Consider the following 14927-nt stretch of genomic DNA (forward strand, 5'->3'; position numbering starts at 1 on the left):
TGTTTCTCTCTTGTAAGTAATAAAATTCTGTACCCACAAAAATGAATAATTATAAAATGCCTATATCATTTGGGCTGCAATTACTATATGATCACATTATAACTGCATGCAAGTTTATGATCTGTGACACATAACCATCCCCTGGCAGCTTTCACTACACACACACACACACACATATGTACATATACACTCTATCATGTAATCAGCCTGTATTCTTGCTCTTAATCAAAGCAGTGCCATGTGATTTCCTAGTGGATCAAAGAAGTTAGCCTTAAGTCAAATACCTAACAAGCTCCCTGAACCCCCTGTGGCTATTTTCCTGGTACACCTTGGCCTTTAGCTTATTCATGAGCACAACGCCTTCCCTGACCTCCCGCCACCCTTTGCTTATCTTGTACTCACCCAATGGTACTGGCCTTCTCTTTGTTCCTCCGTCATGGCTGCCCAAGGCCACAGAAACTGTTTCATTTACCTGGAGTCCTTTTCACTCTGGTCTTTGTACGGCTGGCTTCCTTCCATCATTCAAGTCTTAGCTCAGATTTGCCTCCTTCGATGGGCCTTCCCTGGCCATCCTATTTACATGACTCCCTACCCAATTATTCCACATGTTTCTACTGTGTGTCTTCATGGTACTTACTAGTGTCCTATCATTCACTTATTTCTCTGTCTATTGTTTCACTCCTCCACTTGATGATATGCTCAAAGGAGCCAGGCCCTAAGCGGCCTTATTCGGTACTATATTCCCAGACTTAACACAGTGCCCAGCATAAAGCATGTGCTCAGTAAACACTCATCATATGGATGAAGGAAGAAATGAATGGATGACAGCAACAATACATACCAGGACAACATTTTCTTCTTTTACCCAATCATTCATATAAGACAAATGTGGTTACTGTTTCCTGAGCGTACAGGCCAATGAAGAATGCAGACAAATAATTGCAACTGTTTTGCTGGAGTGAGAACAAAGTACTATGAGAACACACAGAAATAGGGCCTTGCCTAATCCAGGGCTGGGAAGGACATTTTGGAGGAAAGGGTATGTATTGCTAAGGCCTAGAGAATGTGTATAATTTAGGTTAGAGAGAACGTAGGGCTGACCACCCACAGAAAGCAGCCTGTGGGAAGGTCCAGGATACAGCAGGTGACCTTGCCTGGGAACTTCGAGACGTCTGGAATGGTGACAGAGGAAGGGAACAGGGATCAGTACATAAGTGCTGAGCGAAAAGCCAGGGCCCAAACTTGCAGGGCTCGGCCAGCTTAGAGAAGAGGCTGATGCGATGTTGCTGAAGGGTTTGGGGCAGTGGAGTGATCATTAGATCTGTGTTTTCAAAAGATATCTTTGCCTGTCGCATGAAGAACTGGAGGAAAACAAGACTGGAAAAAGGGACGGGAGAGGAGGATGCTCCAGTTCTCCAGGCGAGAAAAAAGTGGCTGGGCCTGGGATACTAACAAAGCGGTGGGGGGAAGAGAGAGAATAGAGCTATTCAGGGCAACTGAAGAGAGCTGGTGGCTGACTGGGAATTGGCTGGAAGAAAAACCGAAGGGCATTCTAGTGTGAGAAGCCCGTGAAGAATGGTGGTATGCTTTTCTGAACGCGGGAACATCGGAGAAGCAGGAAGAACATTTCCCGTGCAGCTGCTGGAATTTCACCAGCATCGGGCATGGCAGGCTTCCCAGTCCGGGCCACCCAGGCCACTGTGGCATGCAGCTAGAAGGGGCCCCTCTGTACACATATTAAATCTCACTAAGCAAATCAGTGTGACTGCTAAGTGCTGTGGGGGTCAGCTCCCAAAGCCCTCAATCCCTTCCCCACTGGACATAACACAAAAATAATGTTCTTCTTGTTTCAAAACAATAGGCACAAGGACCTCTAATCCCGATGTTTCAGTGTCAGCAATATCAGGAACAATGGACTTTTGTTTCCACCAGCTAGAACGCAGGAAACGGCGAGAGAGACCAGGCTCCGTACTCGTCCCTACCACCAGGGCATGTGCTGTGGAATCCCAGTTGGCTGCCTTCCTTTCCCCCGGTCATGTCCACTTCTCCTTTGGTCCTGCTGCTAAACCCAGCACAGTCCTGGTTAATGGACGTCAGAGACTGTGAGCATGACCACCTCCGCCCTGACAGTAATGGCAAGGACTCTATGCTTCCCCATGAAGCGTGATTTGCTCTGCAGGTTTCCGAAAGACATTCTTCAAGTTCGGGAGTTTTTTCAAATGCTCATATTAGGAAAGAAAAATGTGTAAAACCAGTCATCTAAGCTCCCACCTTAAGAAATTTGAAAAAAAGGAGATTAAACTCTAAGTAATTAAGATAAAGCAGAAATCAGCAAAATATAAAACTCACAATGGAAAAAATCAAAGATTAGTTCTTAGAAAATACAAATAAGATGGATAAACTCCTAGAGAGCACAACGAAGAACAAAACAAAACAAGAGGAAACACAACTCAACACCACCAGGGGTAAGAGGAGGACAGTTTGCCAAGGACAATGTCAAGATACCCATGTCGACTCAGCTTGACAACTTAGGTCGGGGGTGGACAAAGGTTCTCTGCAAAGAGCCGGACAGTAACTGCTTCCGGCTGGGCAGGCTACACGGGCTCCATTATGACTCCGCGTGGCTGGTGTTGTGTGAAGTAGCATGAAAGCAGCCTGAGACGGGGCCCTGGCCAGAGTTGGCCAGTGGGCTGTAATTTGCCAGCCCCTGACTTAGATGATATGGATAAATATCTTGAATAATACTGACACAAAGGGGAAAAAAGACACAAAAAAAGCTACAAAGCAGCATATATATAAAAGAAATCAATTTCTAATCCTAAAATGTTCCTCATAGAAAACTCCAGGCCCAGATGGCAGCACCAGTGATTCTGACCATAAACTCTTTCATAAACTAGATGAGGATGTAGTACTTTCCAATTCCTTTTAAGAGCATAACCCTGACCCCCAAACCCAGTAAACATACTATAAAAAAATAAAAGAAAACTGCAGGTAAGTGTCCCTTCCGAACAAAAATGCAAAATTCCTTGACAAAATATTAGCAAAGGGATTCCAGCAAAAAATACATACAAGCGAAGTTTATTTCAGAAGTGCAAAGTTGACCTCGCATTAAAAAACTCACCAAGTTCCAAGTCCTGCTACGCAGAGAAGCAACAGGAAATCTGGAAAGCATGCTGAGTTCTGCTGGCCCTGCCATTTTTGCTTATAAATTGTGCAACTTGGCAAAGTCACTTAATGTCTCTGGATTCAGCCTTTATCCACGGAAAACAGGAAGAGCAGACAAACTAATATTTCCACCCCTTTCCAAGCCCGATATTCTCTTAATCTATAAACCAAAAGGAAGGCCATATCTCTGACCTGTTCCACAGCTAAGAGCACACCTTAGACAGGGGCCTTAAGGAGAGGTCATACAGAATGAGATGAATAACATGGAATTCAAAATAGACTATTTTCGGCCTGGCTGGAGTGGCTCAGTTGGCTGAGGATCGTCCTATGCACTGAAAGGTTGCCGGTTCGATTCCCAGTAAGGGCATGTACAGAAGGCAACTGATGGATATTTCTCTCTCCCCCTGCCTGCTTCCTCTCTCTGAGTGTGTGCTCAGGTGAGGATTAAAAAAATAAAAATAGACTATTTTTCAAAGTTGCTCCTCTGTGATTTATAATGAACAGAAAACCATAACACATGAAAACATCTGTCTTTGTTGAATAGTCACCCACCCTCTTAGTCATGCACATATTCTCTAATAAACACATGGTCAGAGAGATGAACTCTCACAGGGAAGGAAAAATATAGGCACAGATCCAGGAGTGAGTGAGAGATTAGAGTCTTGGGGGATCATGGACATGATGGATATTTTTTAAATCCATCTAGAAAACCAGAAGAATAACACAAAGGGAGAAAATAAAAAGTTAAATAACTCATTGCTAAAAATCTTCCTAGTACACTGCCATGCATACAGAAGACACTCCATGAATGGGGAATGAATGAATGAAGCTTACCTCCCTCTTCAAGTTCCTTTATATCTCGACATCACTTATCTGTAAAATACCTGTTTTTTGTGGAAATCCTTCAGGGCCGTTTCATAGCCTTCCTCCAGCCTGCTGAAGGCTATTCCCACATCCGTGGTCCACCAGATCTGTGAGCCGGTTAGCGCGACTTGAGCCGGGAAATCGAAAAGCCACAGTTCCCTCGGTTTCTCCTCATAGGCCGCGATGGCCTCCGTGATAGAATGTCGCACTGTTTCCTGCATGGTCTGTTCAAGCTGCAGAAGCCACGTTTCCACCTTTCAAAGCAAAGTGAACTGTTACAGCACAGGCTTGACTAGGGGAGAAGGGTAACCTATTGGGCTTAAGGGCCATGCAGAGAGTAAGGACTTGGCTGGATTCAGTTTAAACCCTTGGAGAAAACAAGAGTGGTAACTCAAAGGAGAAGACAAACAACAGATTGAAGTGTTTTTCCTACATGAACTGGCTATTCCTGGAGACACTACTTGTTTTATTTCACCTACCAGCTGGCTAATAACCTTCCAAACCCTACAGGGGGTGTTTGTGATTATTCATTTTTTTCAGATTCAAAGACAAGGAGACTAAGGTCCCTCTGGTAACACACAGTGTTTTGGGAAACCAAACATCACAGCCCTCTATAGAGTAATGTGCTAGAATAATAATTTAGAGCTTTGGGAATATGGGAAATGGATTTTTTAAAACATATCTTTGGATAATTTTTAAAAGTACTGAAAATTCTTCTCTAAGATCATCATAGTTCTTAGTTTGAGACAAGGTGTTTTCAGCAAGTATCTTAATTATGTTCCCTACTGGTTCTTTTCACACTTGTCAAAAATTAGACAGCAGGAGAGTATGAGAGATAGGACAACTGCTGACTTGTGAAAATTAATCTTTCTTTTTAGAATTCATGTTTATTTTGCTCCCACAAATATATTTCAGCCAGTTTCCATCCTATTCAAATATGCTGTTATAGTTCTCCATATATGCTTCCATGGGATGATATTACATAACAAGAAGGATACACAGACTACTTGCAAGTGACTGACCACAGTAAAAAAGGACTATAAACCCCAAGAACCACAGGGGATGCCGAAGATGCTGGAACTGACTTTCCCCTGCCCCTGTGAAGATGGCAGCAGCATTCATTCCCGAACCTCTTTCTCCGGAGAACTGGGAAGGGGTGGCGTGTGGTTTATGTGCTGACAGCCTTCCCGACTGAAAGAGAAAGGAAGTCCGCCCTGGAAATGGCCCCAACATCCCAAGAGCCTTCTCCTCCGACTTCAGGGCTGGGCTTTGTTCAGTGCCTGAGCCCAGGGTATCTGATCTAATTGCTGCTTTAGTCCCTAAGCTCAACTCTTCAGGTCACCAAGCAACCAGCTCCTTCAGTGAATCAGTCACCATCTGAGCATCTCCCAGATGCTCAGGCATCCATGTCCTCAATACGGCCACCTGCTCTCAAGCACTTTCTGGTCCATTTGGGAAGACCAAACGCACATATGAGTTGATCTATCAGCTCATGTTCAGATGATTACACCAACAGTGGCAATGTAGTCTGATTGGAGACGTGAGCTCTGATGAGGTCCTTGTTTGACCCCTCCCCTTTTCGGTATTTCATCAGTTTCTGCCCAACCCTAACAACAATCACCACTTCCCACTGTTCCACTGAGGATGTGTATATTCATTTCTTCCATGAGACTAACAGCTCCTCAAGAAGCGGGGGCCTTGTCTTATTCATTTCTGGATCTCCAAAAGGCTAACCCAGCTTCTGCCACATAGCAGGCATTCAATCAACACTAGTCAAATAAATTATAAATAGTATAAATTAGGAAGAATCCATCATAAAAGTGCAGTGGGAAAAAAAGACCTAAAGTAACAGCACCTTTTTATAAAATAAAGGCAGTTAGAGGGTGAATGTGGCGTGTGTTGGAAAGTATCTAGCTCACGTTGCTTATACAGAATAAATTGGAACGCTGTGAAAACTCCCAACATCAAGGGTTCCCGCTAGTGACAGCCTCATCTGTCAAAGGACTGTCCTCCTTCTGGGCCCGATGCCAGTCGGCTAGCAGTCTGCTGGGGATGGAGCAGACAGCAACACACTTTTGTCAAGATAGTTTATGGTGACTTTTTCTAATCATTGTAATAATATCCTAAAGAGCCCAAGAGATCAAAAAATATATTTAATCAAAGTATTCCACCATCTGCTTCCTCTTCATTTGGCAGGATTTTTCTGGTACAATATTAAAAAGCAACAGAGAGAAATAAAGAAAACCTGTTTTTTTTTAAAAAAAAGATGGCCATCACATTTCTGCAAGGGACACTTGAAGGAACCCCGACTCAACCCAAATGGTTCTGTAATAGAAGCTACTGCTCAGCTACTCCGTGGATTAACCCAAGCTAATCAAGCATCACTATAAAAATGCAATTCCTCTAAATCATCTAAAAACACCATGAGCTCACCCATTACTCATAATGAGCCTTGCAGATCATCATTGAGAATATCTTTGAGGTATGTAGCTGTGACAGAAGAGAATATGCCACCTTAAATTGTTTGTGCACGTGGTCATCAGCTTGGTAGACTCAATCCACTTAATTTATGAGCAGCCACTGACAATATTCACATCAGAATCCTGAACCACAAGCCTCTAAAACATGCTTTTCTGCGAGGCACTGCTCCACCCTCACCGCTATACTCTCTGAGCCGTGGTGACAACCATACGTTGTGTGGGAGGCACTGTCACTGGGCGGCATTGCTTCCAATTCGGGGATCCACACATTCCACCTGTGACAGTCCCTCCTGTCTAGTTCAATGGCTAGCATCTCTGAGACCCTACGGGTGCTGCAGCTGAAAGAGCAGAACCTGGGGAGCATGGCAGAGGAGCCCTCTGCCACTCTGGACACAGGTGAACAGGAAGCTCTGAGCACAAAACCAACTGGGCCCTGATCTGACATGGGCTCATTTTTTTCTTGTTCAACTCAACCCTTAAAAATTACCCCAGAAACCCTCCTCCAGCACAGAAAAGGTCATAAGCAAATCTTACGTGGCCTCTGCATTCACACAAGGCTTGGAATGGGACATATTCCTTTTCTTTGCTGAACATGCCAATGGCTCTGTGGGCACAAACATCCTGGTCGTCGGCAAACTGCAGGTCTGCGATGCTGTCGAAGAGTTTGGCCAGGTGACGTGTCACCTAAGACAAGGTGATTAGGAAAGATAAGAGCTCTTCTTACTGGAGATATGTTCTGGCCATCTAGTGATGGTGCCATAGGGATTCACAAAACTATAGAGTTGCAGTGTTGTCTCCAAATGGTTTTCTTCAAAATAAGAATCACTTTTAAACTCCAGAGTTTGAAGTGGCCTGGGTAGAGAAGTGGCCAGGCTCTCTGGTCACATCAGCAGGGACGGGAGGTGAGTGCTTACCACACAGTTTCCTATTTTCTAGATTGGAGACTGGCCAACTTCTCCATCTTGGTCATAGTCCTATAGCTATCATCCTGCTAAGAATGTGTGGTCAAGCTTTTAAAGTTCAGACATATTATTACACTGATACTATAAAAAAGCTTATACTATAAAACGCTGTGTTAAAATGTCTGAAACAAAAATGTAAGTCAGATACATCTTCCTCTTGAGTTGGGCCCCTCGTTGGGTACGTCCTTCGATACTAAGGGGAGCCCATGGCACACTTGTTATATAAGAAAAGCGAATAGGATCCCCATTTTTACTGATATTGATATTGGAGCTATAATAGTACGTGACTTTGCCAAATTGACATTGCTAAAAGTAAATGGAAGGTAGATTTTTAAACCTCCAAGTCCAGGTGACATCTACAAGTTCAAACTGTCACCACAACCTTTCACATCCTAAGTTGTGGGATCCTCAAAGGAACCCCCAATAGCTTATTGAACCCTACGCAGGTTCCAGACTATTGGAGAAAGTCAGAGAGTGGACCAGAGGAAGTATCAGGAGTGGGAAGAAGTGACCCTCTCTATACATGGTAGCAATAAAAGATGCTGAGTAGAAAACAGTTGGCTGGTTCCTTGAAAACTTACACACAGAATTACCATCTGACCCAGCAATTCCACTCCTAGGTAGCTACCCAAAATAACTAAAAACAGGCCCTCAAATACTTGAACACAAGTGCAGTATTACAAAAGCCAAAACGTGGAACCCAAATGTCTACTTACGGGTAGATGGCCAAATAAACTGCCATATCTGTACAATGGAGTAATTTTTGGCCATAAAAAAGGAATGAAGTGCTGATACAAGCTACACCATGGCCCATGACCTTGACAACATCATACCAAATGAGAGAAGCCAGTCATAAAAGACCAAATACTGTATGATTCCATTTATATGGAATGTCTAGAGCAGGTAAATCCATAGGAACAAAGGAGATGGATGGTTGTTAGGGACTGGAAGGGGGAAGGAATTCAGTGACTGCTTAATGGGTATGGGATTTTATGATGATGAAAACAGTTTAAAACTAGGTAGAGGTGATGGTTGTACAACATTGTGAATGTACAAAATGCCACTGAGTCACACACTTCAAAGTGGTTAATTTTATATTATGTGCATTTCATCTCAATAGAAAAAATTTAAATAAAAGGTACTGATAGCCAGAAGATGGTTACCAGCATTTATCAGCATATGGGGGCCATCTCTGTAATGAGTTTTTCTTAAAATACAGTGGAACTACACTTGATAACTATCCCAACAGCAGCATCTAGGGACAAGAGCAACTTGCCTAAAGTCCCTGCGTGACAAGACCAATGACAAGACCAATACCAATAATACTATAAGGAACTTCTTAAGGGTGACTTAATCTTTGCAGCCCTTCGCCTTAACATCTCTGCTGTAGTTGCAGTTTCAGTAGTAAAGAAAATCAGAGCAAGAAATCTTCTGAGTGTAAAACAGATGAGCTTTTAAGACTCTCGCTAACTTTAAACCTAGACAGAGCGGTCACCAATGATCACTGCTCAGGTGATCATACTCTCCTCCATCCCTGTACGTTACCCCAAGGACATGTATACACAGAAGTATCTCCCGTAACCTGACAATTCCCTGTCACAGCTGAAGTGGCCAGGAAGAGCACAGATGCTTAATGGCTTCTACTGTGCAATGGGCCTAAATCACGTTGAGGTGAAAAGCTGCAGGATAAATGAGACCTCAACCATCAGACACCCTCACACATTATTGCTTTGGTGAGAAAATAGTTTTGAAAGAACTCCTAGGTCTGGAGTCCTAGCATAGGAAGCCGGACATTGTCAGCTTCTGCCTTCCACGTAGAGCTGCTGAGAGAACAGGACTGGCTTTTAGGCTAATGTGGGCTCTGTTGTCCTCAGATCTGTTCCATTTCTAGTGAGAGCTCTTTGTATTTATTAACACAGAATTAAAAACGATTTCATAAAAACAAACGTCTCATAGGCCCCTTTTCTGATCTCACTAAAGAAATGGCAAGGATTTGAACACTGCAAATCATAAAAAAAAAAGCTAGTGATGTCTTTGATGTATTAAGTAGGTTTCTAAAAGGTTAGCAGCAAAAGCTGAAATGCTGTTCCCTCGGGGTACAGGTTCCAGCAAATGAAGTGGCATTTACACTCACTAGTGACACCAAGCAAAGCTGGGACCAGGAGTTTCAGATTCCACAGCAAGGCCCAAAACTCAGGACTGGCAGGATGCCACATTCATGAGATTTCATATTTGGATCTCATAGCATTAAAGTGATAGTTTATTTAAATCCTGATTTTGGAGTGTAACTTGGCTATTGGAGAGAATTCCAATAAAAGAGCTGCAACAGAATTCTATACAGTGACAATATATTTGCAACATGGAAAAAAAATTACATATATTGTTATACAACCTGTAGCCAACTATATACTAACAATTTTGCAAGGATAATCAAAGATAAGCCCCAGTGGATACATGACTTATGGCATATTTATTTAAAATTTTGAGTGTCTATTTTCTTATCACACACTTAAAGGCCCAAGTCCTTTGAGTAACAGGCAGCCTTCACACAAAGCCATCCATTTAAAATAGGACATAGTCCTAAATTATGTCCAGAAGAGCTGCTCTCAGTTGGCAATTTCTGTGACCAACTCCACTTAGGTGAGCAGCCTCTATTCCTCGCTGCTCAGTTGAAGTAAGTAGAGACGATGGTAAGATGGCCCAAACCATGACCATCTTCTGTGACTGCTTCCTGTTGCCACCATTCCTTCCTCAGCCCAACCTAAGCAACCCCTCCCTCTGCCTTCAGTAGCTAACAGCTCTCCAGCTCTCTATTTCCTCTACAAAAGCTGGGATGTTTAACTGATTTTACTTCAACTAAAACTCACGCGTCTTGGCATGCCGTCAATTAACCACTTGCATCTTGAGCCTTGGTCCTCACAGCTGTCTGAGCACTACGCCCTGTTGGAGCAGGTTGTGACACTGAGTGTTGAGCTCCGTCACCCCGATTCCTGACATTCAGAAGCTGAGGTTCTTTCACTCCACCATGGAGATAACCACATGGAAGCACCAGACAGAAACATACGGTGCCTGTGGGAAATGTGTGGCCTTCCATGTTTGCCTCTTAAGATCCAGCAGCGTTCTTTATCACCTAATATTAAGCCCATTTCTCACAAGCACCTTCCCAAGTGCCAATATTTACAGTCTATTAAAAGCATCAGTGTAGCGCCATCTGTCTCATCACTGCAATTTAGGGGATTTCTCAAAAGACAAGTTGGCAGGTTTCCTCTGGTGCAGACTTGGGCCGGAGCCACTGAAGGACATTTCTTGATGCAAACACGAGACATTTCTGGGCCTATATATCCTCCATCTCATTGTAGTAGCGATGCACTGTGGCCTCAATTTCCACAGCAGTGGCTTTCCAATAGCCACATTAAACCCAGTAGAAAGGAACAGGTGCAAATAATTTTAAGTCTTTTATTTGACCTCGTACACCCAAAATGTTTTCACTTCCTCAAGAAATATAAAAATTATTCATGAGATATTTTACATTCGTTTCTCCAGAGTAAGTTTTTGAAATCGGTTGTGTATTTACTATTTATAGCATATCTCCATTGGGATTTTTCATCAGAAATACTTGATCTGCATTTAGACTTCATAAAATAGACAACTGCAAAGTAGATTCATACACCCACGTAGTTTCAAAGACGTTTTCCAATAGCTGAATCAAATACGTTACAAATTTTACAACCAAAGTGCCCTGTGAGAGAGGACTGGGTCAAGAAGATGTGGTACACACGCACAAGGAATACTACTCAGCCATAAGAAAGGATGGAATACTGCCATTTGCAATACATGGATGGACCTTGAGAATATCATACTAAGTGAACTAAGTCAGAAAAAGCTAAGAACCATATGACCTCATTCATATGTGGGATATAAAACTGAAATTCATGGACACAAAGTGTGGTGGTTGCCAGAGGAACGGGGGTGGAGGAAGAAGAGGATCCTAATATATGGTGATGGGAGAAGATTTGACCTTGGGTGGTGGGCACACCATGCAATATACAGATCTTGTAACATAGAAACCCACACCTGAAACCTGTAATAGCACATTAACCAATGTCACACCAATAAATTTAATAAAAAATAAAATTAAAAATGTTTCAAATTTTAAAATTTATTAAAGCTAAAAATCCAGTTTCTCAGTCGCCACGTTTTAATTATTTAATAACCAAACACATGTAGTTCATGGCGACTCTATTAGACAAGAAAAATGCAGCTCATCCCCTTACAAGTTTGTCTTTCGTTAACATTTCTCCATCATGGAGCAGTTTTCGCTAATCATAATACAGATCAGGGAAGAGAAATGTGCAAAATCTCCCAGGACAAAAAGATCTTTCAAGTCATTAGGAATAAGTGGCTAAAAACATCTTGACTACACACGTCAGCTATTTTAAGGCACTTGATGACAACCTGGAGGGTACAAAGGAATCAACTAATATTACTCTGTTTCGCTTTAACCACTACACTATTCACTTGAAAATACAAAATGATGTCTTTATAAAAGGGGGAAATCAAAGAATGTTAATATTGAATCATATGTGCCCTGGCCAGTGTGACTCAGTTGATTGGGTGTCATGCACCAAAAGGTTGCCAGTTCCATTCCCAATTAGGGCACATGCCCGGGTTGCGACTCGATCCTGGGTAGGGGGCATTCAGGAGGCAGGAGATTGATGTTCTTCTCTCACATTGATGATTTCCTCTCTTCCCCTCTCCCTACCTCTCTCTCTAAAAAATCAATGAAAATATTTTTTAGAACTACCTAATCCTGTGCAACTTCAAACCAGCTGTGCATAACTATTTAAGTCTGTATTTCCATAAGCATCGACCAGAGATTTCTGACCACTGAGGTTAAGCAGTGCCCATACCCACTGTCCTTTAGATAATCCATGCCTTTGGGAGGTTAGGGTGAATTTTTGGGAGGAGAAAATCTTTAAAACTTGACCTTAACCTCGCTTACCAGCAGCAAGTAATCACCAAAGGCATTCTAGACACTCTTCCATCACTCTGGCATTCCAACTAAGTATCTTCACTTAGGGATTTCTCTTTACAAGACTAGAAGTTGTAGTGGCATCAGACCTCCCTGGCTGATAAGTTCAGGCTGATTAAATTCCACAATTAACTGCAGAAACCCTCACTTTGGCCAACACTCTTAAATTGAGTGTGGTGGGTGGAGGAGGGGGAGTCTCAAGAATTCAAGTCATTCAGAAGATGTCAGCATGAGTTATCTGTCCACAAAAGGCATCATTTCTGGGGACACCGCATTGTTAGTCCACAAGCGACAGTTGCCATGTTATCTCGGTCACACTACCGGGAGCACATTCAGGAATGTTGGCACAAAAGGCAGAGGCGGAAACGTTGTGTCTGGTGGTCCGAAACTGATTCTGACATTGAAAAGGAAGTTAAAAGAGGGTAGCGAGGCCAGGCTACTTGGCAGAGTGGCCCCAAAGCATTCGCTGTTCCCTCTGGTAACCACCATACTGTTGTCTGTGTCTGAGTTTCAGTTTTATATCACAGATAGGACTGGCTTTTTCTGACTGACTTATTTCCCTTAGCATAATATTCTCAAGGTCCGTCCATGTTGTCACAATGGCAGTACTTCATCTCTTCTTATGTCTGAGGAGTAGTCCCTTGTATGTAAGTCATTAACTTCTTACAATGCCCTCAGCCTTGTGCCTTTGATATCCTTTCCCTTTCCTGAGGACCAGTTACCTCCCCTGGTTCCTTTAGCATCAACTCTGGCCCCTCTCTGCTGCTGCACTGAGAATTTTCACTGCAGATTTTCTAGCTCCTAGCACATGTGACATGGAGGTGGTATTTGACAATGACAGAGAAACTGTGACATTCCTTAGTGAACATAGTACAATACAGCATGAGACTTAAAAAAAAAAAAAAAGATGCTACCTGTTTAGGCTGAGCTCCCTTTGAAAGAATGTCAAGTAAGTCCGCGGAAGAGATGAAATAGAAGCGTGGAAAAGCCACGCGCTTGGTTTCCAGGTATTCGGCCAGAGCTTTTTCACAAAGAGAAAGCCTATAGGAATAAAATGCATTTGTAAGTTTATTTTGCCCGTTCAGTTATTAAAACATCAACAGAACAAAACCCACCTTCTCGCATCTGTCCCTTACAATAAGGTCACTGATTGCAGGCAACCTACCTCCTTCTCTTTGACTCCAGTATCCTGCTTGTGACTAATGTACAAGCCATGCCAAGGAGGAGGACACACGGACACGGACACACACACACACACACACACACACACCCACACACACACACACACGAGCATGTGCATACCCATCATCTGTTGAGGTTTAATTTAGATCACACTTAGGTTGATGTCACTCATCATTTTTCTGAATGACACTCCTCACTAGCAGGGAGAAGACTAGATTTGGCACCACGTAGCCTGCACACACAGCGCACTAGTTCAGATGTAATTGGTTTAAAGTCTTCCCTTCCCACTGAATGTCTACAAAACACACATGGCTTCAACTCTCTCTGATATTCAGAGAAGTCATTTGATCCACAATTATTTCCACTTTATTGTTCTTAGCAGAGCAGAGATGACTCAGAACCCAAACCCCCAAATGTCCCAAAGATTACTGACTAAATACAAATAATGAACTTCTCAGAAATCCACCCTTTTAAAATGATGGCCAGCTTGATCTCTGAAAAAATTCCAGATTTTTGCAGATGTGATATATATTTTTTACGTAGAGTGCTCCTCTACTTTGCAAAAAAAAAAAATAAATAAAGTGATCACAATTATGCACAAATATTTTTAGTAGCTGACCTGCCAGAATATTCTTATGACTACTAGTTATTGTAGAATTACATGTGAAAATTACAAATGGCCCATAGGACAGGACTTCAAAATTACTAACATATTCTCTAAGGATAATTTCTAGTATAATTAAACTATATGCAAAATAAAGGACTTGAAATAACTGAGTACAATCCCAGTTCCTGGTATTTAGTAGATGCTTAATAAATATTTGCAGAAGAGCTCAATAAAAGAATTGACCAATAAATCATGTCGATTCTCTTAATAATAAGATATTCTAATTTTACTAGTAAAATAGTCCTTTTGGAAAACAGAAATAGTATACTTGGGTTTATTTACATTAACTCAAAAAACATATGTATCGGAGAACCAAGATGGCGGCATAGGTTAACGCCAGAATTTGCTGCCTCGAACAACCATTTCAAAAGTGAAACTAAAAGACGGAACGGACATCATCCAGAACTACAGGAACGCTGGCTGAGTGGAATTCCTACAACTAGGAGGAAAGAGTAACTCATATGGACACTCAGAGGAGGCGCAGTGCTGAAGTCAAATTCTGAGGTGCGGAGTGCGCGGAGCGGGCTGGCGGCTGAGGGCGCAATTGGCGTTTTCAATCGGGAGGGAGGCGCAGC

The 14927-nt window shown here is 42.5% G+C and overlaps 1 protein-coding gene across 1 annotated transcript in view; it reads right to left on the minus strand.

Moving 5' to 3' along the window:
• The window catches only part of DNAH11 (dynein, axonemal, heavy chain 11), a 198265-nt gene that overhangs the window by 134082 nt on the left and 49256 nt on the right, over positions 1-14927 (minus strand). The window contains exons 28-30 of the mRNA XM_015558132.1: positions 13418-13544; positions 7044-7193; positions 4050-4283 (exon numbers count right to left, since the gene is read on the minus strand). Coding sequence (XP_015413618.1) covers positions 4050-4283; positions 7044-7193; positions 13418-13544 — 511 coding nt within the window. The remainder of the gene's footprint in view (positions 1-4049; positions 4284-7043; positions 7194-13417; positions 13545-14927) is intronic.

This window comes from Myotis davidii, unplaced genomic scaffold (genome assembly GCF_000327345.1).
Source record: "Myotis davidii unplaced genomic scaffold, ASM32734v1 scaffold168, whole genome shotgun sequence".
Lineage (NCBI taxonomy): Eukaryota > Metazoa > Chordata > Mammalia > Chiroptera > Vespertilionidae > Myotis > Myotis davidii.